Consider the following 27,002-nt stretch of genomic DNA (forward strand, 5'->3'; position numbering starts at 1 on the left):
GGCCGTGCCCCGCACAAACATGGCGGTGCGGGCACGACGGTGGCCGGGAGGGGCCGCGCCATGGGTTGATAGTGCCCGGAGCGGCGGGGCCGGGCGGTGTGCCCTGCTCAAAGATGGCCGCCGGCGGCTTCGGCTTGTGCGGAGGTGGGAGGTGAGGGGCGGCCGGGCCGGGCTGCGGGAAGATGGCAGAGAGCGAGCGGCGGGCAGGTGAGGGGCGGCCGGGGGGCTGGGGGGCCGACCGGGATGGGGGCTGCGCTCAGGGCCCCCGAGAGGACTGTCCTCGGGGCCGGGGTGCGCCGGCCGCGGGGCATCGCGCCCCGGGGGCGCCGGGCCTGGGTTGCGGGGGGGCGGCGGAGGCAGCGCCCGGCCCGGGGCGAGGGGAGCGCGGGGGCGTTTGCTGAGGGTGGAGAAGGGACAGAGCCCCGGGGCGAGGCGGGTGGTCGGGGCTGAACCCCTGGAGCCGCCGGATCGGGGTTCCCTGTCACCCCCAGCCCAGTTCTTTGACTGATTCCCGCGCGGAATGGGGGGCGTGTGCTGTGGGTTGCCCGAGTTTAACTCCCCCTCCCCGCACCACTACACACCCCTGGAAGGGTCTCCTCAGTCCAAGCTGCTTCTCGTCATCAAACTGACCCGCTGTGCTCCATCGCACCAGTAGGTTTGGATTCTCCTGTATTCATCCCAGAACACTGTAACCCCTGCAGCCCTTCCGTGAGTATTCCTGGTCTCCTTCCCAAGAGGCACTAAACAAAGTGTGGGTCAGAAGGAGCGATGGCTGAGAAACAAATACAAAGAGATAAAGTTCTGTGAAGGGCAAACACCCGGATCCCCGGCCCACGACACTGCCCTGGCCGCCCCTCTGGGATTTATGTGTCACCTGTGCTCATGGGCACATCAGTGTTTGCCTTTTTATGCCACTGCTCAGGAGTTTTTCGTTGTTTTCATGTTATAAACACTTTTAAAAGCAGAGCTCCATCCTGGTGTCGCTGTGAGTTGTGTGCAGAATTTTCAGAAGAGAGACATGCACGTGCCTTTCATTGAAATTCATCACATGTTGTTCCTCTCATCCTTGTACCTGGAAGTTTTGCTGTAACTTCTGCAGGAATGAGCCAAACGCTGTGACACCCCAGGGCAGGAGATGAGGCTGAATTTGTTCTGTGCATGGGGAAGGTGAAAGGCAGAGAAGTCAGATGACTGTCAAAGGTTGTATGACAAATCTATAGCAGGCTCTGTGTGGTTCCTGGGACTTTGGATTCCTTTTAATCTGATCTGCCTGCCAGGCAGCAGTGTGGAAAAAGGCTGCTGATGCTTCTGGGCGGTGCTTTCTGTGTGAATGCAGTTGATGATACTTTAAGGAGTTAGAACTGGTGCTATTTGTTAGGGAGCCAGTGCCTGAAGTGGCTGAGATGTGGAGACCAGTCGCTGAGCGTGCCAGGGCAGCTGGTGTTGGACAAGTGCCTGCAGAAAATCTGGGATTAAAAAGGTGGACAGAGTGGCTCTGACAGAATTCATAAATTGACATTAGCACCCAGGTTCCTTGACAGACCTCTCTGCACAGCCTCTTGCTATTGATGGTTGCATTTACCAGGAGCAAAATACAAACTACCTTTAACCTCGTGGAGCTTTTCTGGCTCTGCAGGGTCATCCTGGGTTCAGGTGCTGGGGAAAAGAGCCCCTCTAATGTGTTAACAGCTCACATTTGTGTTAAATATTAAATGCTGGACTCTGAGAGAGCTTTAAATTATATGATCATCAAAGCTTCCACCTGGAAGAGGTTGTGTCCCAGCATCCCCCAAGCTCTTGGGCTGCATCTGTTGAACTCCTCCAGATTGTCCGTGCAGGAATTGTCCTTTGTAGAGGAATGCGGGTCAGACTTAACACCTAAAAACAAGGCTCAGTAAGTTTGTAGGGGAGTTCAGTGCTCCCACACGACCTGAGGCTTGGCTGCAGTAGACAGAAATAACTAAACTGGCTGGATGTTGCCTTTGTTACCTCCTGCATCAGTCTCTCTGTCCGAGTGGGAAATGCATCTTTAATGGTGAAAACAGACATAATGCTACTTTCTGAAGGCTTGCCCAGCCTTAGGAGTGTGTTATCTATGGATTAGGAGGATATGGGTGAGGAGGACTTGGTGAGATAGCACAGTTGGGATGGATTTGTTTGCTTTGTATCTCCTGAGAAATAAACGTCGATTTCAAAGAAAGGAAGATACAGGATTTCTTCTTCTCCACTGCCTCTGTTTTAAGTCTTTTTTGCATCTCCCAGGCGCCTCTGAGGAGGTGGCTCCTCCCATCCAGCAATGCTTCATGATCCCCAAAAAGGAGATAAACGTGGTTTCCGACATGGCCAAGTGGAAGCGCTCTCAGGTATGGCTCTGGGAACAGGGAAAACTGGGAAGTGCTGCTGGGCTTTCAGTGGCAGCCAGGTCTGGTCTGGGAACAGCCAGGAGGTAAAGCAGGGTTGGGCAAGGAATGGGAAATTAATGGGTTTGTGCCTGTTTATAGGAAAATTACTTGGCAGCGAGGTGTGGAGGAGGGAGCCAGGGAGAGCCCAGAGGCTGAGGGAGACCAGAGATGCTTAGAAATGATTCCTGCTCCCTCCCAACAAGCTGGACAGGAACCTGGTGACTATTTAATCCCACCTGCCCTGTATTTTATACCCAAACTGGATTTATCCAGTGCTGTTTGAGCCCGCCTTGAACATGGTCCTGCTGCCTGGGTTGGTCCTGGGGTCTTCCCACTGTGCTGTACTGGAAAAGGCTCTGGGGCCTTCAATTTTCAGGATAATTTTTGTTTACAGCATGTGTGGAGCTGGTGGAACAGCAGGTTCTCCCTTCTCTGCCTTTGAGGGATCGGGGTGTTGGCCCAGACTTGTCCCACCAAATTGCTCAATGACTGATCTGAGATGTCTGGAAAGAAGCTGAAGTTGCATCCAGGTGTCAAGCAAACCTCTGGGCGCAGCTTCCAGTTTAAGTCTCCTGGGTTTAAGGACTTGCTCTTGGTCAGGATTTTGGTGCAAGGAGGGGGAGGTGGCAGTGGCTGCTCTGGAGCTGTGGAGCTGCACTAGGGATGATGCTTCAAAAGCAAAAAATTTAAAGAGAGGAGCAGCGAGGAGCCTGGGCTGTGTCCCAGTTCCCTATCGTGTGTGAGCACAGGAGAAGAGTCCAAGGAGGAATGGGGAGATAACAGTGCAGGTCTGGGAGGAGCAGGGTGCCTTGGCACGGCTGAGACTCTGCAGAGCTCAGGAGGTTGAATTTGACCCGATAGGAGCTGAGGGAATGATTTTGGGGTCAATGTGAGCATTTTTAGGATGTTCCTCTCTGTAATTTTCAGAGCGCAGTCACCATCTGCCTTCTGCCACCGGGGCTGCCAAAAAGAGCAGCGGCCTCACAGCAAGCCCTGCACCCCCAGGTGTCTCCAAGGAAGCAGTGTTGTGTGCTGGGAAGGGTTTCCTTGGGGTCTAGGATGCTCCCATGCTGTGTTTTGTGTTCAGACAGCCCGTGGGCACTCACTAATGCCCTGCACTCTCGGTGTGTTCGCAGGCGTACGCAGACTACATGGGCTTCATCCTCACCCTGAACGAAGGTGTCAGGGGCAAGAAGCTGACCTGTGAATACAAAGTGTCAGAGGTAGGAGAAGAGTTTGGATCCCCTTGTTTCTCCTTTCCTGCCTTTTTTTCCTTTTTTTCTCTCTCTTTTTTTTTTTTTTTCCTAATTGGTTCTACAGTGAATATTTCCTAGGTGAGGAATGAACTGGCAGCTTATCTGGGAGCCAGGGAGAATAAATGTGGTTGGGTTATGCTTGGGGATGCAAATGCCAGGCTGCCATTCCCACTCCAGGAGGCAGAGGCTCCCAGTGTGTGCTCACTGGATGGGAAATCGAGCAAGTTACAAGTGGTAGAAGCTGGTGGGGAAAAGGAGGGTGCAGAAAGGGCACATTTTGCCCTGTTTTCACAGTCTGGCTTCAATCAGTGATGCTTCAAAAATGTGATATTCTTTCCTAATTGCAGGCAAAAGGCTGAGATGACTACCATTCCTGTTCTCCCATGGGCTTTTCTGTAGGACCTTGGGCAAGTCACTTCTCTCCTTGTCCCTGGGCTTCCTTGTTACTCAGACTGTGACAACAGCACCAGTGTCCTCATCCCAGGCTGTAGCTGAGCTGTGCAAGCTTTGCTCTGACAGTTGTGACCTCAAGGCACATCACTGGCTGCACCTGCCTTGCCAAGGGTCGTGCTGAGGGGGCTGTGGAGCTCACAGGGAGCTGGGCTGAGCTGAGAGGTTTAACCTGAGGGGCAGGATTGCCCCTTCCAAGGTGCTAAGCAGAAAGGACCTGTTTTTCCCCTTGTATGAATGTGGCTGTCACCTGGCCCTGCCTGTTGCCATGGCCAGTTTTAATGTCTGTTCACCTTTTCGGGGCACGGTGAGATCATTCGGAGCCAGAGGGAAAGGACAGGCACCTTCACTGGTGTCACTGCTGCCCTGAGGGCTCTCTGGGTGCTGCCAGTCCACAGAGCTCATGTTGGATGTTGGATCCCCCCTCCCTTGTTCTGCATTGCAACGAGGAGATTTTTGGGTACATTTTTGCTGATCGTGGTGGTGCAAGAAAGCTGAGAATGATGTAAAGAGATCATGGGCAGCAGACTGGCCCCTGTGTGTTTATAGCTTCATTCTGGTGTGGGAAGGCAGCTGATGATGGTCTTTAACCCAGTTGTTCATGTCTGAGTCCAGCCTTCCCTCCTAGGAGCCAGCATGTGAATGAGAAACTCCCTTGTAGTTCATGGAGAGGAATGGGGATAATGAGCCCCTTCCTAACAGGCTTCGTGCCCACCTTTTGTTCCTTCAATTCAGTAGAAACTGCTGTCAAATGCTGCTCTTGCTTTCTGCTGTTTGTGTTTCACCTTTGAGTTTTGTCTTTGTCATGATCTCGCTTGTTCCCAACCATTCACAGAGCAGTTCTAGGGAAACAAAGCATTAAAAATGAGCAAAACAAAGAGTGGGGGAAAAAAACCCAACCCTCTTCCTACAAGCCTTTGAGCTGTCAGGAAAAGCTGTAGCAGGGCTGTGTCTGCAGCAGAGCCCTCTTGGAGGGAATGTTTTCCATCCATGGTCCCAGTCCAAGTGACAAACAAGAGACACGATCCCGACTGCTTGGGAGGAGGCAGGGAACAAATCTCATGCCCCTCACACCGAGGAGAGCAGGAGCCCATGACTTGAGGCCCAGCTGGAGCATCCCCAGGGTTGCCTTGTTGATGAGGTTGCTTGTTCACACGGGCTGCTTTGTAGATCAAACTGCTTATCTGTGCTTTTAAAGGCTCAGCCCCTCGTGGCCTCTGCTTGCATCTCTGCTCAGCTTTCTTCTCTTTTGCTGTACCTGCTGCTGATGTGCTTTTGTGCCATCCCATCTTCCTCCCTGATCAAATGCCAGGGACACCTTCCTTTGGCAAATGACCTCCTGGAATCCGTTCTGCAGAACACGTATCCTCTCTCTGACTTACTGGTATTGCTTTGCCATGGAATAAAAAAAGGAAAATATGTTCTGCTCAGCTTTTAAAGAGAAGCTTAATGGTTTCCAGAGAGCATGTGTTGATACCAGCCTTTCTGCTGGAGCAGGAGCTGGATCCTGTGGGGGCTGAGCCCCCTTGGGGCTCCTGCTGAGCTTGCTGTGCTCCCACTGAAACATTCCGTGGAGCTGTCTGGGGTTTGCTGGAGGCATCTGACAGGCACTGATAGCTGAGCTGTTGTTTAGGACTCTGCTGTAGACACTGTGTCTGGCACAAGGTTGTGTGAGTGATAGGGTGTGACCTGCCTTCCCCTCCTGGAGGGAGTGCTTTCCATGCAGGGATCCTTCCGGGTCTGCAGCCTGGAGCAGTGACTTGGATCAGAGGAGAAGTGCAGCGAGGAGGAGGAGGTTAATTTTGGTTGTGTGAGGAGCAGACCTTCCCTTCCAACAGCCCAGTGCACTGGGGGGAAACTGGCTGCAAACTGGCCGGCCTTGTGGCTTGCTCTGCTTCCAGGAGGGAAGCGGGGTAAGCAACTCCCCCCTCTGAGCCCAGAGGGGCAGACTTGGCCCCCACGGGCAGCTTTGGCTGCCGTGATGCCTCCTCAGCACCTCTGTTTGCCTGGCTCCTGCTCTTGAGAGCTGCTGACAGGTCTGTGCTCCGAAGGAAGCTCTGTGGTTTGCCTTTGGAACCGGTGGCAGACTCAGGGTCAAGGAGATGCAAAATCAGCACAATGAGAAGAGCAAGGAGAGCAGGGGGGAGGCTGCCCTTGCTTTGATCACTGGAAAGGTAAAGCAAAAATAGAGCTTAAAAGCCCAGCCAGGCAAAACAGGGCTGCAGTGGTGCTGATGGTTGTGTTCCCACAGGCTCCTTTCCTCCCCCACAGGGGTCAGCCCTGGATGTACAGGTTTCCTCTGCTGGACAATGGGAAGCTGCTTCTTTTAGTAACCCCCTTTTCAAAGGGCCTTGAGCCCAAAATGAGCTGCATCTCTTTAATTATTTATTGGTGTGGCTGATCTGGCAGCTGGGTCCTGCTCTCCCGTGTTCACTGGGGCTGGGCTTTTAATCCCTTTAAAGCCAGCGAGTGGGGAAGGGGAGGTTGGAGTCTGCTCCCCAGGGAAGGAGCTGGTCCGTGCCAGCCATTTATCCAGGCAGCACCGAGTGCTCGTGGAGAGGGTTTGAAATACGGTGGCTGCTCGTAATGAGCTGCTGGTGCCGGCGGATAAATCACCAGCACGATTTAATTATTTAATGCAGCCCAGTGCTGGGGATGCTGTTGCTTAATTGGAGGGGAATGCGATAGCCAGGAAGGAGTAGGGCTGAGGCCAAACCGGCCCGGTGCAGTGGGGATGTGCTGGGTTCCTGCAGCGTTTTGGGAGCAGGGAGCTGGAGCAGAGGGGGCTTCAGTCCGCATGTATCTGGGGCACTGGCCTGTTAGTGGCTCCAAGGCCACCCAGAGCTTTTGGCTCTCTTGTCCCTTGGCTTTTTTGTGTTCCTGGTGTGCTCAGGTCTTGTCCCAGCCTCTAGTCTGGCTCAGCAGCCAAGTGCCGAGGTCCTGTGAGGTAGGTGGATCCCTTTCCTGCCTGATCCCGCTTCCCGCTGGCTGATCCCACCATGTCCTTGGGGTGGCACCTCAGGAGTCAGTGTCTGTGGGAGGTTGTGTGTGCCATGAGACCCCTCCTCCTGGGCGCGATCCTCAGCTGGCCCAGCGGCAGCACCGCTCTGCCGTGCCCATCTCTGCCCACCCCCTTCCAGTGGCACTTCAAGGGCTGGAAACTTGCTGGGCTCTGCTGTTTCCTCGTCCTCCCGGCAGCAGCAGCAGCGTGAGGAATTGAACCACAGCCCAGGAGACCAGCCGGCTTCACATGGTCGATGCCTCCAGCAAAGTCAAACCAGCCGCCGCTGCCGCCTGTCCTCTTTGTCCCCTTGAAGGAGGAATCCCCTCTCGAGACAGAGGAGCCTACATTGCCCGGGGCCTGGCCAGCTGCTGTGGCGGCTGACGGCTCTCCAGCTGCTTGGAGTCAGGCAAGGAGAATCCCAGAGCCTCTGGCAGGCTTGACCAGTTGTCAGCAGAGCCTCCTAAAAGTGTCTGGAGCTGCTAAAAATGCTGCCTGTGGCATTGGCTCTTGGTGTGTGGGGCGTAGCCATTCCCCACGCAGGGGAGAGGGTGTGTATTGGCCAGCCTTGGTCTGACAGCACAGATGCTGTGTCACCTGCTTCACCTCTCTTTTCCTTCATGGCCACTCTCATACATCCTATACATGTTCCTTACTTACAGAACTAGGTGTAAGAATCGTGGCTGTTGTCTTGCTGTTGCTGTTGTCTTCCCATCAGCTTTGTGTTTGTATTGAGACATTTCTGTGGGAGCCAAGAGCTTCTTCTCCTGCCTGCTCTGATGGGAGCACTGGTGGGCAAACCAGGCTGCCTCTTCCCCTGGACAGGCTGTGTTTTGCCACATCCCTGGGCTGAGGGATCCCTGCCGTGGTGGCCTGGCTGGTAGGAGTTTGAAGCAACAGGAGTCATGCTGGGAAGGTTGACTTGATGTACAGGCGTGGGGTGGTTTAACAGCATTGCTGCTAATCCTGGCTCCTAAGAGACACTTCAGGACAATGATAAGAGCCTTGAGAAGGGCCTTTAAATCACATCATCAGCTGTGGGTGAGGATACATGGTGCTGTATCCTGTGGAGAATGCAGGGCCCTCAAGATGCGGAGCCTGAGTTTTGTGTTGGAGGCTCCTGAACTGTGTAGCACTTCCCTCCTTCTCAGCCCTGTGTGCCCCTCAGCCAGGAGCTTGCTGTAGGTCTTCTCTGAGAGGTTTTGGAGCACAGTGCTCTTACAGCTTATGAAAGACTATGGGGGCAACTGGAGAGTCTGCCTCAGGCTGGTCTTTGTACTGGACTGATCTTCTGAGGGGAAGGATGGTTTTCCCAGCCCCCCTGCATTTTGAGGAGGGTTGACACATCCCATTTCCACTTGCCAGCCCTGGAAAGAATGGTGTGGGCTTTAATGACTCCAGTGCAGGGAAGAGATGTTGGAGCTGAGGGACTGCTCTGGTTTATGCCACTGTGACCCCTCATCCTCTTGCTCTCTGTAGCCCATTGAAAAGCTGGTGGCTCTGCTGAACACCCTTGACAGATGGATTGATGAAACCCCGCCAGTGGATCAGCCTTCTCGCTTTGGGAACAAAGCCTTCAGGACCTGGTACGCCAAACTAGACCAGGTGAGTGTGTGTTTCCTGTGCACCTGCAGCTCCCATGGAAGGGCAGTGTGTCCAGCAGGGGTGGCAGAATGGCTCCATCACTGTGTGGCAGCCAAGCAGCCTGTGGAGGAATTGCCCAGATAAGCTGTTAAGGATCCATCTCTTGATATGCATCACTTACCCCTAGCCTGGTGCTTGTCTTTTCCTCTTGTGAGAGCATATGGGCCCTGTAAATGCTCTTGGCTGGGTCTCCAAGTTCTGGATGAGCCTGGAGGGCTCTCCAAGCCCAAGGAATTCCTTTTCTTTTTAACTGCCCACTGTGTCACAAAATCAGAGAAGTGTTAGGGAAACTGCTCAGCTCCCTCCATCTCAGAGCACTTGCCCTGCACTGGGTGCTGGAGGTGGCACAGTCCCAGTCCCAGCAGCAGAGCCCTTGCAGCTGCTCTAGTGATGCTTTTGTCCTGGAGATGGCTCACTGGGTAACTGGGTCAGTGGACTTGGATGCTGAAGCTTTTCTGTCCTGCAGGATGCATGTGGCCTGGGTAGGTGTCAGGCCAAGTTTTTCCTGACTTTTTCCATCTCTGGAGATGACTTCTTCAACAGGAGGGTTTGCTCCTCTGTCATGCTGGCTCTGGGCACTGCAGGAGAGCACCATTGCAGCTCCCCCACTGCAGCAGGGTCTGAGCACAGGGTGACTTGTCCCTGGGGACTGTGGCAAATCTGCACTCACTCAGGGAAGTCCTGTGTCTTTCAGGAAGCAGAAAAGTTGGTGGCAACAGTGATTCCCAAGCATTTGGCTGATGCTGCCCCAGAAGTGGCTGTGTACCTGAAGGAATCCGTGGGGAACTCCACCCGCATTGACTATGGCACAGGTACCTGGGCTTGCACACTGGCCAAGGCTGGGCTAGTTGGGAAGGGACCCTTTGGAGCCTGGTGCTGCATTAATTTAAATATTATTACCACTTTTTTTAGTTCCAGCTTGAAACAAACACCTTCCTTCTGGGCCCCCTCACCCCTCTGTCCTGTGTGGGCTGTGACTGAGAGCTGGGGCTGGGAGCTGTGCTAGAGCCTTTCACATCTCACTGGAGGAAATGGGAACCAAGCTGTTCTGGGAATAGCTGTAGAAACTGCTTCACTGCATGCAGGTGTCCTGCAGTAGGCAGTTTTAAAGGGATAAAATATAATTACTTGAATTGGAACTAGAGTGAGAACCGAGTTCACGTTCAGTGGGAGGTGTCCTGAGCTCTGGTTCTCCCCAGAAGTGACATTGCTGCTTACAGAGGGACTTTGAAATCTGAAGGTAGAAACATTTTGCACCTAAGGAGGTGGTGAATTGCAGGTTGAAGTAACCACACTGGCTTCAGCGAGTACAGAATTGTCTACATGCTCTGCTCCTCTCTCTGGAGGACAGCTGTGCCCTCACCAAGAGGCAGGAGAGTAGGATGCTGTGGGTGCAAGGAAACTTGGGCAGGGAGAGGAAGAGGAGGCTGTGGGTAAAAGGCTGAAGAGCTGGAGGTTGTGCAGTGCTGGCTGCGGCTCACTGGCACCAGGGGGAGATGTTGTCCTTGGAAAGGGACTTGCTGGATGGGGTTTGGTCAGCTCAGAAGGAAATTCAGCCTCTTCTCCCCTCCTGTGTGTCCCAAGCCAGAGGCCTGTGTCCTTGCTCATAGTGACCAGACTGTAGGTGCATTTTGTTCCTACACTGGGAGCTGCACCTGCCCATAGTGTGGAGCTGCTGATCTTGTACTCTCCCTTCTTCCGTGATCCCTTCCACTAAAAGACATTTCTGGGTTTGCTGGCTGCTTCTTTTCCTTGGTGGTTGTTTCTTTTCCTTACTGTTAGCTGGAGGACCAAGCTGCAGGGGCCCAGCCCGAGATCCCAGTACCTTCTGGGACAGACTGTTCCTGGCAGTGTCATGGGATCTGCATCCTTCTGACATAGAGATATTTTTGAAGTGGGAGGAAATCTGTTTACTTGCAGATGTGAGGTTCTCTTGCATCCCCTGAGCAGATGACTCTGCGGTGCTCCACTTCCCCTGCTGTGCCAAGCTCCTGGGAAAGTCCCTGCCTTGCTCCCAGCATGCCCAGTGTTGGAGCTGTTTTTCCTTAAGAATCTTTTCTCAGAGTGAATAATCAACTCATGAATGTCTAGAAGGTATAATTTGGGTGGGTGCTGCAGGAGGATGAAACATTGTCAGCTCATGGCATTCCTAGTGACAACAGGGTTGAGAGGGGACTGTGACTGCTGTGATTTCTGAAGAGCTGTTGTGGTGCCCACAGAAAGGTTGTCCTGAGGGCCAGAGACACCAGTGTCATGTCTCTTCATGTCTTTTCACTCCAGGGCACGAAGCTGCATTTGCAGCCTTTCTCTGCTGCCTCTGCAAAATTGGTGTGCTCAGAGTGGACGACCAGATGGCCATCGTCTTCAAAGTGTTTAACAGGTGAGGTAATGGAAGGAGAAGGGCTGGAAGTATTGGGCTGTTTGGGGGAAAGGGCAGAGTGGGAAGCTGAAGCCAATTTTAGACAAAATTATGAGCAGATGTACTTTTTAATGGACTGTACACTGACCCATTATAACTATCTCCAAAATAGATGATGGCCCCTTGTCTGTCAGAGGCTGAGTGTCCTTCTGGAAAGTTACTTTAGTTGAGCACAGGTTACTGAGCTCTCTGGGTGAAGCTCCATGTTTTGTGATAGGCAGGAATATCTGATCAGAGCATGTAACATTTCTTCAGGCATCAAAAATAAAAAATCCATGCAACTAGCAGGCTTCCACTGCTCCTCTAGATGTATTTCCAGCCCAAGAGGTAAAGTTGGTAGTGATGAAACTGGTGGATTGGGTGTTTGGAGTCCAGAGATCTAATCCCAGCTGTATCACTGTTTGGTGGCATGGAAACAATTTCCTTCAACAGCACTTTAATTTTCCACCTGAAAAGTGGAAGTAGCAATTGCTGTAAGGTGGAAAACTTTCTGAGCTCTTTTGGAAGTTGTTGAAGGAGAGTGAACTGTCAATGTTTTCAAATTACAGTGGGAATGGGGAAAGATCTGCATCAACATAAGACACTGCAGGTGAAATAAACCCCTGCCACTGGATTTCTCTGTGAATTTGGTGTCAGGCACCATCAGGCTGCTTCCTATGGCAAAGGAGCTGAATATATATTGTATGTACTGTGCTGTATGTGGAGATCCTGCTTACAAAGGATAAAGCTGTGTCCTTTTCCAGACTGGTTGTTCTTCTTATGTAAGTCAAAGGCAGAAGAAGGCCTTGTCTTAACCCTTCTTCTCTCTTTGGTCTCAGGTACCTGGAAGTGATGCGAAAACTTCAGAAGACCTACAGGATGGAACCTGCTGGCAGCCAGGGTGTGTGGGGCTTGGATGACTTCCAGTTCCTGCCTTTCATATGGGGCAGTTCCCAGCTGATAGGTACTAATACAGATCTTCTTCTCGTGTCCCAGCCTGCCCTCTGCCCCATCTGTCTATGCTGCAGAGATGATGGGACTTGGGGCTGACTTCTAAATTCGAATCTGTCAAATTTGTGCATAATACAGCAGAAGAGTTTTGGGCTTGGATTTTTTTTTTCCCCCCTCAGCTTTTCAAATAAAGCAGGTTGCTTAGGTTGGGAGATGGAAGTGTTCCTTGTACAGTACATTTGTCTTTATTGCAATGACTACAAGCTTTTTAAAAGGAGAGTCTCGGGTTTGGTGCTAGAAAATGCATTTTCTGCCCTGGGGAGTTTTCTCCCTGCAGAGGCGCTGAAGTGGGAGACGAGATAGAAGGGAGCAGCTCTGTGCTGACTTTTGAAGAGCTCTGATGGGAAGATCGTGTTTCTGGAAGAGGGGCAGGACAGCACCTGATTGAACTTGGTCTCAGAAGGGGGCTGCCTTACAGGTTGCTTCCTGTTGTCTCTTACTCTTTTTAGACCATCCAAGTCTGGAGCCTCGGCACTTCGTTGATGAGAAGGTGGTAAACGAGAACCATAAGGACTTCATGTTCCTGGAGTGCATCCTCTTCATTACAGAGGTGAGGAGTGGAAGGTTTGTCCCACAGGGACGTTCTCTTGGCATCAGATACTTGGCTCTGCTGTGGTTTTCTGTTCCTCCTTTGCTGCTTTGTTTGCTGTTGTGGAACTGTGCAGATGAACTGTTGTTGCATGTCTGAGGTGCTCTCCTTGAATGAGTTGAGACAGGGATGTTGAGAGGAAAGTGTAATTAAGCTGGATGGGCTGTGGATGGTAGTTGAAGGGAGCTGTAACAAGAGCAAACAAATAACCTTGGATCAGTCAGTGGGAACTTGGATGGAGAGGGCTAGTTCCTGCAGATACTGTAGGAAGATGAAGTAGGAGCTGCAAATCGACTGGGCTTGCCAAGACAGCCTCCCTTCCCTCCAGCCCTTGGGTGCTGCTTGGCAGCCCTGGGCCACCCCTTGCTTGGGGCATGCTCCCAAACTTCTGTGCTGCTCCTTCTCCTCCAGGTTCTACCAAAAGCCCATTTAAATGCACCTTATTTGCAACTGACCTAGAGCAGGGAGTGTGCTGAGACTCACCCAGCTGGCAGCGCTCTCAGGACTGGGGATCCTCAGCTTGTTGCCAGCCATGGGCAGTGTCTCAGTGAGGGAGCTCAGGGCTTTCTGCCCTCAGCATCTGTGGAGGATCCAGCCGTGTTTCTCCCGGCTCCCTCACAGTCTGGAGAGGGAGAGCAAGAACTACCCGCTCTCTTGTGGTGAGGGATTTCTTGTCTCTGGCAAGAGGGAGTTGATGGGATTAATTTTGAAGGACAGAGTGCGGTTCTTCCCCTTTGTTCTGTTCACTTTCCCCCCTCCTCGCCTCTCTAATTTAGTGATTAGATGAGAAGGGAGGTTACAGACTATGAACTTAGCCTTTCATGTAGGAAATCTTCATAGGAGCCTTTGGCCCAAACCCCAGGAGGTGCTGTGTCAAGTCCTGCTGAATCTGGTAGGGTTTGTTGGTACTCAGCACCTCACAGGGTTTAACCCTTAATGCCAAGATAAATCATGCCACAGGTAGTAAAGAGGTGCTGGTGGAAGAGATCAAGATGAGGACAGGAAAGCAGGAGCCAAGATGGTCCAAGATTTATTTTAGTTTGGGCCTCTAATATCCAGATAGTGCACTGACCTGTTAGAAACAGAAAAACACATCTTTTGACATGTGTGTAGAAAATTCTGCAGCGCCCAGATGACAGGTGAAGTTTAAAATACCCAACACCATCCTGCTGCTTCAGGTCACGCTGCTTCTGCCTGCAGAGAGTCAGCTTTTTAGCAGGCTTTTAAAATAAGTGATTTGAGTTCCTTTTTCCGCACATTTGTCAGGAATCATGGAATTCAGTGTTTCTGCCGAGTTCCTCAGTGCCACCTGGTGGCAAGGAGCCCTCCTCTCGGGCCTCCTGCCGTGAGCCTTAAGGGACAGCAACAACCTGCATTACCAAGTGCATGGTATGTTCAGTCCACCTCCATGCAGGCACTGGTTCCTTTTTATAAAGATTTTGCTTTTAAAATCTGGGTTTTTTCCCTCCCAAGTGCCCAGGAAAGCTGTAACTGCCACTAGAGGGGGTGAGGCAGCCTCAGCACCCTCCCAACGCTTTCTCTCCAAAATCAACAACAAAACATAATAGCAGGGAAAAAAGATAGAAGGGATTAAAGACTTTAATAAATGAACGATATTATTTTCTTCTGAGCTTGTCAGCTGGAAACAGCTCTCCTTTAAAGGTGTTAAGCACATAGCAAACACCCCAGCAGTTCCTGCAGTGGGTCTGGTATGTCTTGCTGACATGAGAGCAGGTTTTGTTTCAGCAGGCTACAACCCAGGTAGGTTGTTTTCTGTCAACTGAGAGAATATTCTCTTGAGCAGATATTGTTCTCAGCCCCTGGTGTGGTGTTTGCCACGTGTGTATTTAAACCTCAGGCTCTTAAAGCAGCACCAAGATGATGTCCAGGCTGATCCCACCACGGCATCCTCCCCACAGCTGCGCTCAGGCACAGCAGTGAGCCTTGCATGAGCTGGCCTGATGTTGGGAAATCTGTGGGGTGGGTTTGGACCTGAACACGTGGTTCTGGAACAGGGTGAGGTTTGCAGAGCTGGCTGGGACTCAAGCTGTTCCCCTGCTGCTGCCTTTGCCTGTCAAAGTGTGCTGTGGGGTGTATGTGGCACCTGCAGGTGTGAGGATGAGGCGCATTTGGAGCATCTCTGCCCAGGGGCTGTGGAGGGCAGCGATGCAGGGCTGCCTGTGTGTGTGCAGATGAGGGGTGCTGGGTGCCCCCCAGCTGTTGTGGGCGTTCAGTGCACTCGCCCCAGATGCTCCTCCGAGAGCTCAGGGCAGGCAGCAGGAATTTCAGCTTCAATCTGGCTTCTAAATTTGGAGGTTTGGGAAGGGAGGGCTCGGGTTTCTGCTGGAAGGGAAGGAGCTGACAGGAAAGCACGGCCTCAGCCGTCCCCCTCCCCCCTGCACTGACAGAGGAACCATTTACAAAAGGCCGATTCTCTTGGGAACCGAGAGGCAGGAACGCCGCGTCTGTGAGTAATTTCCTGCTCAATATGGCTGCTCTGACTCACTCTGTTCCCCTGGGGTCACTGCGGGACTGCAGCGCTCTCGCTGCCTCTCGCTCTCCCCCCCAGCTCTCCCTCTTCGCCCTTTGTGGCTGGAAGGAGATGGATTTTTTTTGTTCCCCCTCTCAACCCTCTTATTTTTCCCTCCCCAGTGTGAAGCCATAGCAAAGCCATCCCTCTCCAGGTGCCCTGGGTGAGGAGGGCCACAGTGGTGGTCGTGCCAGCCCTGCCCGCCTCCTCCACACTCTGTCACGCTCACTCCAGCTTGGGAAGGGAGAGAAGCAAAGCCTGGTGGTGGTGGCTGGTGCAAACTGTGCCCCTCTGAAGGGAGGTGATGCCAGGAGAAGGTTTGGCATCAAAATTCATGCAGCCAAAGCTCCTGTGCGGGGAGGAGGTTCTTTGAGGAGCCGCCTGGCACGGAGCTCCCTGGCTTTGGGTGCCTGCTGGTGCCGAATCTCGGCGCTGGATAATGCGCCGGCGCTGTCGGTGAGCACCGTGCTTTGTGTGCTTACACGTTTCATCCTGTACCCACGAGGAAAGCGTGTGGTGCAGGGGAGCAGGAATGGCCAAGCGGCTCATCCATCATCCCCCGGCTCCTGGGAACCACCGAGGGGAAGCGGAGATGCATCCGCGCCCTCCCGGCACCGGGCAGAGCTACAGACCCGCTTCCCCTGGTGCTCCCACCCCAAGGTCAGCGGGTGTGAAACATGTCACAAGAAGTGGGGGTTTTTTTGGATCCCCCCACCCTTTCCCTCTCTTTCTTTCTCTGCCTCAGGCTGGTGCCACACAGGCATTGCAGAAATTTCCCAGAGCAGATTGATTGGCTCTGCTTGCTTTTACAGAGAGGTTCTTTTGGAGGCTCTTTTCCCACCCTCTCTCCCGGCCTGTGCGTGCATGGAGGGAAGGGGTTAGTTGTTCAAACCCCAAGTCGTGAACGAGAGTCCAAGAGATTCCTCTCTCCCCACGCTCCTTTTTAGCGTGAGCTTCGGCCTTGTGGTTTCTGATGTCATGGGAACTTCGCTCAGTCAGAGTGGCTGTGTTGTATTTCTTTTTCTCCCCGAGGGTCTGTTTTTGTTCATGGAGAAGAAGGGGAGACAACTACCCAGGGAATCTACATGCAACTGTCCCTGATTGCAGCTTCACTCCCTGCCCTCTCTTCTCCAAACTGCTCACCCTGGGAGGAGAAACACTGGAGTATGAAAAAAAATAAGAATAGAAATATGTAAAGCATTTGCTGCAAGGCAGCAGCTTGCAGCTCTGGAGCTGGTTTGGAGAGCGGGACTGGAGTGTGTCCCCTCTGCTCCTGCCTCCCTCAGAGCCCTCCTTAGCTGGAGGCAGGTGTGGAGTGGGCTGTGGACACAGAGCTGCTGCCAACCTGCACTGCCCTCTGTATTCAGGGAAGGCAGCGCGGTTGTCGCTGCTGCTTGTTGTTGATCTGAATGGGGAATGAGTCATTTTCTTGGAAAGCCCAGCAGAGCTGCACTGGGAGGTTTCTGGGTAGAATAGGAACAGCGTTGAGCCAAACTCTACTGGAGGGGAGAACGGGACTTATGTGGGGCTTTTTTAAAGCAGTCATTAAAAGGGAGGTGTGCAGGGGGACCTCTGATTAGGAAAGCGTGGCAGGAAAAGGCTTAATTTTATCAGGAAAGGAGGGGAACTGGATTGCCACGGCTTCATGTGATGTGGCCGCAGCGGGAGGGAGCGCGGAGGGAGGGAGGGAGGGAAGTGGCAGTGAGGTGGCTGGTGCGTGGGTCACAGGGCTTGGTGGGAATGTTTGCTTGGAGAGAGTGTGAGCGTGAGTCACTGCTGGTGCACGAGCTTCCTGGCTGGCCCAGCTCCCTCAGCCCTGCGCTCGGGTCTCTTTCAGATGAAGACGGGCCCCTTTGCCGAGCACTCCAACCAGCTCTGGAACATCAGCGCCGTGCCCTCCTGGTCCAAGGTCAACCAGGGCCTCATCCGCATGTACAAGGCAGAGGTGAGCACTGTGAGCAGGGAGAGGCTGCTGGGCCTCCTCCCCTCCACAGCACTGTGGGTCAGCTCTTGTTCTGCTCCTTGGTGTAGGGACCCTGTCACAGTCATTGACTACCCCTTGCTCACGGAGCCCTTGGACAGTTCAGGTGCTGCTGGCTAGAAGGAAGCTCCTGCCTGCCTAGTGTTTGCCCCAAAACTAATCCCAAAATGGCCATTTCTTGCAGAGATGACTTTTGCCATTTCTTGTCTTCCCGTAGTGCAGGTTTCAGGCCTACAAATTAGGGCTGATGTCTTGACCTCCTTATCTGTCTGGTCCCCCCACTATTTTACCAGCTGGAAGAGACTTAGTTAAAATTATCATCCCGTGTTTTAAGGGCCCCAGAGCAGGCTGAATGCTTACTACTGATCTCCCCTTGCTACATGTCCTGTCCATGGCCACAGCCACCTCCCTGGTTTGGCAGCCCTCTGCCCACCAGCACTGCTGGCGCTGCCCTAGACTTTCCTGGTGAACCCCTGACCTGGGGAACCAGGCAGTTTTGGCTCTCCCTTATCTATCCTTCCTGCTCGAGCTAACCCTGAGCTTGAGGAAGCAGGACAGGAACCACCACATCTGGGCCTCCGGAGGGAACATCTCTTGCTGGGCAGGATGGGACAGTGCTGGCTCTGCAGGACACACTGGCTGTGCCAAGGGCGCTGAAGGAGCAGAGATGGTGCAACTCCCTGGTGCACCCAGTGGTGCCTGAATGAGTTAATCCCACCCCTTGTGGTCTGTGCTGGTGACAGATCTCTGCTCCTGTTGCTGGGACACGGGGCTGAGGCTCAGGGACAGCTCTGCTCAGGCCCAGCGCACAAAGGGGTTAAACTGTGCCGAACTGCCGCTCCCTCCCCCAGCCCTTCCTCTGCACTGCACATCCTGTGTTTAGGTTCCAGGCCACATACCTCTCTAATCTGTGAGGTGTCACTCCCAGGCCCGCTGGCTCCTTCCGCCCCCAGCTCAGCTTTCCTCCCAGCCTCCAAAGAGGAGAAGCGGGGCTGGGGGTCGACCCCCTTGGCTGGCTGCTCCTTGGAGGGGTGCCCCGGGCTGCTCCTCAGAGGGGGAGGTGCCCCTGGACTGCCCCTCTGAGGCTGCCCCTGTTCACAGCTCCCTCACAAGGGCTGGAGACACTGCCTGCTGGGAAACCCTGAGCTGGAGGCTCTGTTGTGAGAGCTGGGGGGTCTGAAGGGAAGACCCTGTGAGTGCTGTTAAAGTGAAACGTGAGTCCCCTAAATCCTAGAGCATCAGTGTGGTTTGCTCCTGCCTCGGCAGCCCTGCCATGGTCCTTCCTTTCCTTTGGATCAATTCCTTTGCACAGCTCTCTGGGTACTCCCCTGGCATCCCACATGCCCCAGGATGTTCAGGTGCTCCTGCCTGGTGCCCTACATGCCCTTTGCCATGTGGTGGCTGCCACCTGTACATGACTGGAGGAACTTAGCAGTGGTGTGCCCACGGTGCAGTGTTCATGTCTACTGATGTCTTGGGGCCACTCTGTGCTGGCAGATCTACCTGTGCCCTGGCTGGGGACAGCACAGCCTGGGGATCCTCTGAAGACTGGGAGATACTTTGGCTCTTCTAAGTGCACCCAAGGCGTGGCACTCAGTCACTACTGGAGGTCTGGTCTATTTGCTGCTGGCTCCCAGTGCATTTCTGCTCACTGTGCCCAGCTCTGTAGCCTTCACCAGTGCAGTCTTTCTCCAATTAGCCACTGCCAGCATTAGCAGAAGGGAAGTCAGCAATAGCCCCTGAGTGCTGACATGGATCTTTGTCCAGCTCAAGGCAGGCAGCTTCTGTAGCAGAGCCTGGAGTGTTTGATGGCAAAGAGAAGGAAGGTTTGGGGTTGCTGTGTTGCTTTGTCTAACTAGCAAAGATGTCCTTTTATTTATTTTCCCCTCCCTTCTCCCTGCCCCTCTGATGCCCTGTTGTAATGAGATCAGGTGAAATCAGACACTCAGGTGGAGGCACCAGCTCTGTAACACATCTGGGCTGGCTGGGAAGCGCCGGGTGCTGGACGGTGCTGACCGTGACAGGGTTTGAGTGGAGGCACAGCACAGCCAAGGGGTCACTGGCTGGAAGCAGAGCAGGAAAAATCAAATGCTCACTCACAACCTCCTCTCATTTGGTGGGAGTGGGGCAGCCCCAGACTTGGTTCATTTAAAAAGCTTTGTCTCTCCTCTGTCTCCTCTGTGGGATGACTTTAACCAGCCAACAGAAAGCTCAGGTGTGTCCGTGTGGCTGGGAGCTCTGGTCTGGATCCAGGCACTCCAGGGTGCATGGGCAGTAGACTGAAGACAACATATCTTCAGCTCTGTGTGTTTATGAAATCCCAAATGTGTCTATTTATAATATAATGGCTGAAGATGTGTTCTCTTGGAAGTCCAAGGGCTTTTCTTATTCTCTCCATCAAAGGCAAGTGAAGAAGTTGACAGAATAGAGTGTGGTTAAAGCAGCAGCCTTGATGTTTTTCCCCTGAGCCTGCTTTTGAGTCTCCTGACCTTTCCTTCTCTGCAGTCAGTCGGGAAATACTTTCCATTGTAACTAATCTAGTCCCAGTTCCATCTTTAAAGGTTGGACTTGGTGTGTGAATCTGCTCCCCAGTTGAGTCCCAAGCAGACCTTCAGCATGATCAAGATGATGGCAAGAAGAAATAAGCTTGTCCCCTCCACTGAGCTGGTGTTGGGTACATCAGTTTCACCCACATGTGATGCAAGGAGGGTCCTGTCTCTTGGTACCTCTAATAATCCAGTAAATTTGTGTTAGTTCTGCTGGATACAGAAGGAAAAGTTTCTTTGCTTCTCTCTTCTTGGGCTGGCGATGTGTTAAGTGGAATGGATACCCCTTCTTCCCACTGGTAGTTAAGTCTCTTCATCTGGAGCCCAAACCAGTCTGGTCTTCCATGGGATTCCTTGGATCTAATTGGGCTGACATTTCTAGCTGTCAGCATCTCCAGTGTTCATTTCTCTCTGCTCTTCCCTCACGTCACTGTTATCCAGTGCTGCTTCCTCTGAGGATTTGTCTAAGTGGTTGTGTGGAGAGATGGCAGCATCTCTGAGCATTAGGAAGCTTTGAAGGTGACGTGCCCTGATGGTCACAGGACTTATTTCTCCTTGGTGCCTTGCCATGGAGGTTTGTGGTTTTCTGCCTGGCTATTATTCCCCAGGAGTGGATACAGCCATGCTGTACCTTCACTACTTCCAAACTTGTTTTGGATCCAGTGTGCTTGTGCTTGGAACCAATTGTCTGACCTCTGGCTCCGAAGGGATTACTGTAGGCCTAGGTGTCTGAGCACAAATCCTCCTGCTCGCCTGTGGGCCGGGTGCCTGTGCCTGAGTTCTGCCTTGGAGGAAGAGCTGTCTGCAGCACACTCCTCCTCGCCAGCCCCAGAGCTGGGGTATCCCCTGCTGCAGCAAGTCCAACTTGTCCCCATGGAGAGCACAAGGCTCCTTCCTATGGAAAGGAGAGTTGTAACTACACCATGGCTCTTGTCTCCCTTTGGTAGGAAGGAACTGTCCTTCAAAAAAGTGCCTGGAGGAAAGAGTTGTGCATTTTGTCCCAAAGATCTGCCTGGGAGGCCACTGACTGTAGGCAGGGGCCAGTGTGGCCATGACACCCTCCTGCTGCTGCGTCTGCAGCCTGTGGGGAGCTGGGCAGCATCCTGCCCACCTGGCTCTCTGTGCCAAGGAATTGCTGGGACTAGATGGATTCCTCTTAGCTGGTATCTGCTGGGCTTTGGTTGTACATACTCCATATCTCCTGTGGAATGAGAGTCCCATCAGCAGATCTGTTCCTCAGCTGGGTGCAGGGAAAAGCCTCTTTTCCCAGACACTGCGAATTTGGGGTTCTCTTCTCCTCTTTATATCATGCTGTCTAGGGAGGGAAGCACTTGCCCCTCTACCTGTAGCAAAGAGGTGGCCACCACCTCACCAGCCCTGGTAATGAGTCCCCATTGCAGTGCAGGGGGGTGTCTGTGGCCCCTGTTCAGCACAAAGAAGGTGGGTGATGCCAGTGCAGGCGCAGCTGCGGGGCTGGTGAACACACACTGCTGAGCTCTGTGTGATGGAGGTGAGTCTGCCCTGTGCCCTTGCTGAGCTTTGGGCACTCTGAGTCTGCAGTGACTCAAAACCCAGAGTTCTGAGTGGCTCTGGCAGGCAAGCACTGGCAGACTCACAGTCCTGACCTTCCTGCCATTGGGATGGGGAGTGGAAGGACCTGTGCCCTCACAGCCCGGCTCACCCTGCACAGAGGAAGAAGCAGCTCCAAGCTAAGCTGCCTTGTAGTGGATGTATATAACTGATCTCTGATCCATTACTCTTCAGTGGTGGGTGGGAATTTCAGGAGTGAGGGGTTGTTGAGAATAGGATTATGTCTTAAACTATGGCAGCAAAATCACTGGTTCTTGTCCATCAAAGACCTGAGAGTCTGGAATGCGGTTTGGGCAGTGCCTTGCGGCTGCAGGATGGTGCCTAAAACCTGGAGTGTGAGCAGTGGCCTGGGGAGGGAAAGTCTCTTCCCTGGGGGGTTCTGCAGTTCTCAGTGTTTGTAGGGTGAAGCTCTTCAAAGAGATCAGCTCGAGCAAGGAGAGTGGTGAGAGAGAAAGCTGCTGACATAGACATGCTGCTTCTGCTCATGCTCCAGGCCTGAATGTCAGTAAGCAAAAGGCTGAAGGGAAGGGGATGGGGTTATGAAGTGTTACTGGCCTGAGGAGCCTGATAGGAATGTGGGGGGAGACATGGAACTAATCCCTCTGCCTTCGGCTGAGCTGCCCTGAGCTCACTGCCTCCTGACCCTGCGGGCAGGATGTAGCTCTGGCTGCCTGTGTAAGGTGGAAATGTCTCCTGAATTCACCTCTCTTTATCTCCCCTCCTGCAGTGCCTGGAGAAGTTTCCTGTGATCCAGCACTTTAAGTTCGGCAGCCTGCTCCCCATCCAGCCTGTGACATCCTAAGGAAGCCGCGGGAGGAGCCGGAGCAGCGGAGGCACAGTGTGGCACTCTTCCTCCTCCCCTCACCCCCTCCTCATCGCCCTGCCCATCCATTCCTGCACATCCTCATCGGCAACCACAGATCCAAAGCACTCGCTGGCCTTGCACGGGAGACAGGATGGACCTGGAGCAGCTCCCCCTGCACGTCCTCACCACGGAGATGTCTCGCCCGCGGCCAGGCCAGGGCCGTGTTTATCCACAGCTGCCGTGTGTGGCTCCAGGCACGGGAACGGGTTTGGGTAGGGGCTGCTTTGCAGCAAAGGCCCTCTGCTTCCCTTCCCAGGAGGAAGGGGTGTGGAGGGGAGGAAGGCACGTGTGGGTGTGTTGGGCAGTGGTAACTGCGATTTCCCTTTTGAATTTCATTGGAGTTTCCTGTTGCTGTTTGCTTTGGGAAACCACCGCACGGGGCGAGGTGTGAGCCTGTGCGTGTCTGTAGGCAGCCAGCTCTCCCTGCTCAGGAGGTCTGGAATGGGTAAAGGGGGTTGTAAGGAATGTCTGTGTGTTGTTGGAAGCCCAGGGTGCCATCTCTCCCTTTTCTGGGTAAGGAAAGCCCCCTCCCTCTGTCTCTTCTGCAAGATTCCCTTTCTTTCCCACTAGCACCTCTTAGGTGAAGCTGGGAACCTTCTGGGCTGTGGCTCTGGAGCCGGAGACAAGGTCCCTGGAGGGACCTGGCTCTGTGGGAACAGCTATGCAAAGACACTGCTCAGGCTCCCTCTTAACGGGTACAAACCCTGACACGTTCACACACATCCACGGCTGGGTCCAACCTGCCCTCTGCACTCCCCATGCTTTGCTGCCCCAGGGCTGGGCTGGCCTCAGTGGCACAAGGTGACTGTGGTTGCTCCTGCTTGGTCATAAACTGTAGTGACAGCCCCATAGCAAAGGGATTTCCCCATGGAGCAGCATGATCCCAGCTCTTTGAGGGAGACATCCCTGGAGCACAGGCAGCATGAGAGGGCAGCATGTGGCTTTACATGCATTTATATCCCCATGCTGAAAACAAAAAGCATAAATAGCCCAGGGCAGCAGGTTATACCTGGAGAAAGCTCTTTCCCTTTGTCATTCCCTGGTGGTGTTGCTGTGCTGGACCTCGGGCAGAGGGACCAGACTTCCAGTGCCACTTCCACTTCCAGCAGCATCTTGAAGGCAGGTGGTCTGGATCACACCAGCAGCATCACTGGAGGGCAGAAATGGCTGGTGCTGTGTTTGAGATGAGCTGTTGTATCCACAGGTCTTGACCAAGGTGGTCCACAGCTTTGTAGCTGGAGAGGAGATGCTTCTTCTTGGGCTTTCTGGGCTGGGTGTGGGGCAACAGGGCTCTGGTCTGGTGTTTGCTGAGGATCAGGAGCAGCAGGGATCCTTCTCTGGCACTCCTGCAGATCATGGAGGGGGCAGTGGGGCTGCTCAGTGCCAGGCTGCTCAGCTTTTGCTGCTGCTTTACTGCTGGGGAGGGGGAGAGAAACCTGCTTGTGATTTTTTTTTTTTAATTATTATTTTATTTTTATTTTTTCATTATTTTTACCAGAACCTACTCACTCCCTCTTGTAAAGGTTCTCACAGGCGCTCAGGGGAGGGAGAGCAAGAAAAGAGTCTAAATTAGGAGGCAGTGAAGTGTCCACAGAGCTGAAGTAGAGCTTTCTGGCACTGCTGCTGTCCTGACTGCTCCTGGCTTGGCCCTGGGCAGGGGGTGGGGGACAAAGGGCTTTTGACCTGCCTGAAACAACTTATAAACTTGTATTTTAAATGAAAATGGAAGACTGGGATTAAGTCTATTTTACTTCTGAATGAGATGTGTTTTGTCTTGGCATTCCAAATGGATCCACTCCTGGAATGATGGTGGAGACCCCTGTGCTTGCTGGGGCTTGATGAGTCCATCTCCAGCAGAGCAGCCCGTGCCTGGCATGGAGACCCTCAGTGTCTCCACCCATGTCCCCTCACATTGCTGTGTGGCTTTTGGCAAGTGTCCCCATGCTTTAAATGGCTGTGTGGCTGTGCAGCATCTGGCCAGCAATGGCTGAACAAAAGCCTCTGGTCTCCCAAGTCTGCCCAAGGGTCGGGAATGCATCTCTCCTGGTCATCTTATGGAAATGGGGCTTCCATGCAAAAGGATGGGTGGAAATGCTGACATCCGTGCATGGGAGGGACATCCAGAATGTGGAATACAGCACCAAAGAATGGTGGAGAGATGCTTCCTTCTCCTGCAGCTGCAGCCACTGCTCCCTGGGGATGGTGTCCCTGGGCTTGGGACCTGCGGAGGAGGTGGGAGGAGGCTCGTGCAGAGCTGTGTTTGTTGCTTGCCTGAGTCTGCACATTAGTCCTGCTGGGTATTTTGGGACTTCAAGCAGCTAACTCTTATTTGAGTCTTATCAGCCCGCTTGGGATGTGCCCCTGTCATGTGGCAGCCACCTGCTTGCCTCCCTCTGACTCCCACAGCGTCCCTCACGGCTTCTTGGGGCTCCGCTCCTCTCCTGGCACATCCACACGTGTGGCACCACCTAGGGCTGCTCCGTGTCCAAAGCAGCACTTCCCACCTCCTCCCGCACTGTAGTTTGAATTAAAGTCTCTGTGTTTTGCACCAGTGACTGTGTTGGTCTCTCTCAGACTGGGGTTTGCTCCCACTTTGGGAGCAGAGCCAGTGAAGCCGAAGGCCGGAGCCCTCGGCACAAGGAAGAGGCACTTGCTGTGTTGGTGGTTGATCTTTTGCTTGCACCAAAACGGACTCGTTATTTACTGCATGATCAAGTGCATCCAGTCTTTGTGTCCTTCCTGGGTGTCTCTCTGTTGTGTTGTATGTTTTTATTTATTAACTTTTTTGCTGTGCCCACCCCCCTCCCGGCTGGGATTTGGCAGGTAGGTGATGTGTGAATCCTGATCCCAGGCCAGCAAATACTTCTTGAAGATCAGAGACTCTCATGACCAAAGGATGTTTGAGCCTTGTTTCTGAGGCAGGGTGAGAACTGGAACCTTTTTCTTCAGATGTTTTTCGTGTCCTGCTGTAGGAGCTGACTCAGGACTTCCAGCATCAGTTTAGTTCAGCAGCTTTGTTGGATTTATGTTATACCTGGATTAAATTAAACCTGGACCTTCTCACGAGTGGTTGGAGGTAGGGTAGCTGTGCTGAGCAAATGCTTGTTTCCTTGTCTCTGGGTTACATTGTCTCCATCAACACGGGCCAACTGTGCGAGCGCGTGTTGCTAAAAGCGGCAGCAGCGTGGAGGGATGGATGGTGAGCAGAAATGTCATCTTGGATCACAAATGTTTTCTTTGAAGGCGCTTGAATTCGTCTTGAGCACGTCCCTTAGTGAACATGACGTGCAGTGAAGGGGAAGCAGACGTAGCGTGGGTTTCTGGCCACCTTCCCCCTCAGCCCACTGGCCAAGCCAGTTTTTTTAAATTCAGTTTTCAGAGCTGGGGTTGCCACATGTAGGGCAGTTTGTGTTTCTGTTTAACAGGTGTTGCCTTTGCACAGGGCAGGTTTGCAAATCGCCATCAGCCTTCCCCTCTCTCATTCTTCACAACCCTCCTTTATGTGATCGCTCATGGCAGCCACTTATAAATGAAGTAAGAGTTGAGAGAAGGAGCCTCATGCGGGGTTGGGAGTAACAGAATAAAAACTGCTTGATGCCATTGTTGCTGCATTCACTTCTCCCCTCACGCAGTGCTGAGATCCTGCTGGTGAATAAACAACGCAGCCCCCAGTGCAGGACCAGCAAAGTCTGAGCTGGCACTTGTCAGCATGAAGGTGTCCTTTGTACCCCAAGGACCTGGAGCTGAACCACGCAAGAGCCCTGGAGTCTTTGCCCTATCCCTGTAACTGGGTTCCTTCCTGAGAGAGGGAAGGAGGCAGAAATGGGTGGGAGAAGGTGAAATGGGTGGTTAACAATCATTGCTAATGTAACCTGGACTCTCTCACTGCCAACCTGCCAGCAGGAAACTTGTACATTTGAGAAGCTCGCAGGGATCTCGTCGCTGCTCCACCAAGGACTCTCCTGGCTCAGCTGTAGAGTTTACAGGGCTTTTGAAGGTTGTTTCATGCTCTAATAGCCAAGAGGAGAGATCTTCATCCTTTAGCGTTGTTTCCCCTTCAGTGGATGAGCACTCTTCCCATTGACATTGGAGAAACTCTTTGAACGTCCTGGGGTCAGACAGGTCTTGTAAAATTGTGCCAAACTTCAAACTAGGATGAGCCAAATTGAAAAAGGGCCTTCACATCGGATTCAGCAAGGGTGGAACAGTGATGGGCATCCTCAGCTTGGAGATGCACTTGTTCTGGAGAGCACAGGGCTGTGAGCAGGTTTTAGAGGTTAGAAAAGGCCTTCCAGGGGGTGGAGTGGGTGCTTCTGCTTGCTATAAAAAGCCTGGGCTTGGGAATGTCTCCATCGGCCGGCTCAACGCAGGGCGTAAATACAGTTGTCGCTAAAATTGGAACGAGTCACTCCCCATGTTCCCGGTTGCAACTGTAACACGGATAATAAATAACATCGAAATCCCACATCAGAATTCGGGCTCCTTAATGCTCAGTGTGTGCACACCCATGGAAACAAAAAATCCCAGGATTGGGGTCCTGCAGGAGAGGTGCTGCGAGGCCCCGACCCAGCAGGCACCAAGGTGTGTATGTGAGTCCTGAGCACATTCTGCTTCCTTTTATAAAGCAGATTAAGGATGTGCTCAAGGATTTGCTGACCCTGTAAATGGAGGAAGTAGAGAAAGCAGAGGAGCAGTCCTTTATGGGTTCTTCTATTTTTAAGACACCTGAGAGAGAGAAA

General features: G+C 53.0%; 1 protein-coding gene across 3 annotated transcripts; it reads left to right on the plus strand.

Moving 5' to 3' along the window:
• The first annotated feature begins 89 nt into the window (after positions 1–89).
• On the plus strand, positions 90–25,323 carry PTPA (protein phosphatase 2 phosphatase activator). 3 transcript variants are annotated; one of them, XM_017810303.1, is made up of 10 exons: positions 90–207; positions 2,263–2,363; positions 3,539–3,625; positions 8,589–8,714; positions 9,448–9,565; positions 11,034–11,133; positions 11,991–12,115; positions 12,612–12,712; positions 17,119–17,226; positions 22,126–25,323. In XM_017810303.1, the coding sequence occupies exons 1-10, from the start codon at positions 183–185 to the stop codon at positions 22,198–22,200; spliced, it is 966 nt and encodes a 321-aa protein (XP_017665792.1). In that variant the 5' UTR covers positions 90–182; the 3' UTR covers positions 22,201–25,323. The 3 variants fall into 3 exon arrangements, with proteins under 3 accessions (XP_017665792.1, XP_017665793.1, XP_017665794.1); XM_017810304.1 differs by having other exon boundaries at positions 11,991–12,052; XM_017810305.1 differs by having other exon boundaries at positions 105–151.
• Positions 25,324–27,002: the final 1,679 nt, after the last annotated feature.

This window comes from Lepidothrix coronata, unplaced genomic scaffold (genome assembly GCF_001604755.1).
Source record: "Lepidothrix coronata isolate B3197 unplaced genomic scaffold, Lepidothrix_coronata-1.0 Scaffold28, whole genome shotgun sequence".
Classification (NCBI taxonomy): domain Eukaryota; kingdom Metazoa; phylum Chordata; class Aves; order Passeriformes; family Pipridae; genus Lepidothrix; species Lepidothrix coronata.

What these genes read in the sequence shown, in the direction of transcription:
- PTPA (XM_017810303.1), top strand. Translation starts at nt 183, where the DNA reads ATGGCAGAGAGCGAGCGGCGGGCAG. An exon ending in AGAGAGCGAGCGGCGGGCAG is followed by an intron (nt 208 to 2,262) that starts GTGAGGGGCGGC and finishes TGCATCTCCCAG; the next exon opens with GCGCCTCTGAGGAGGTGGCT. An exon ending in TCCGCATGTACAAGGCAGAG is followed by an intron (nt 17,227 to 22,125) that starts GTGAGCACTGTG and finishes CCCCTCCTGCAG; the next exon opens with TGCCTGGAGAAGTTTCCTGT.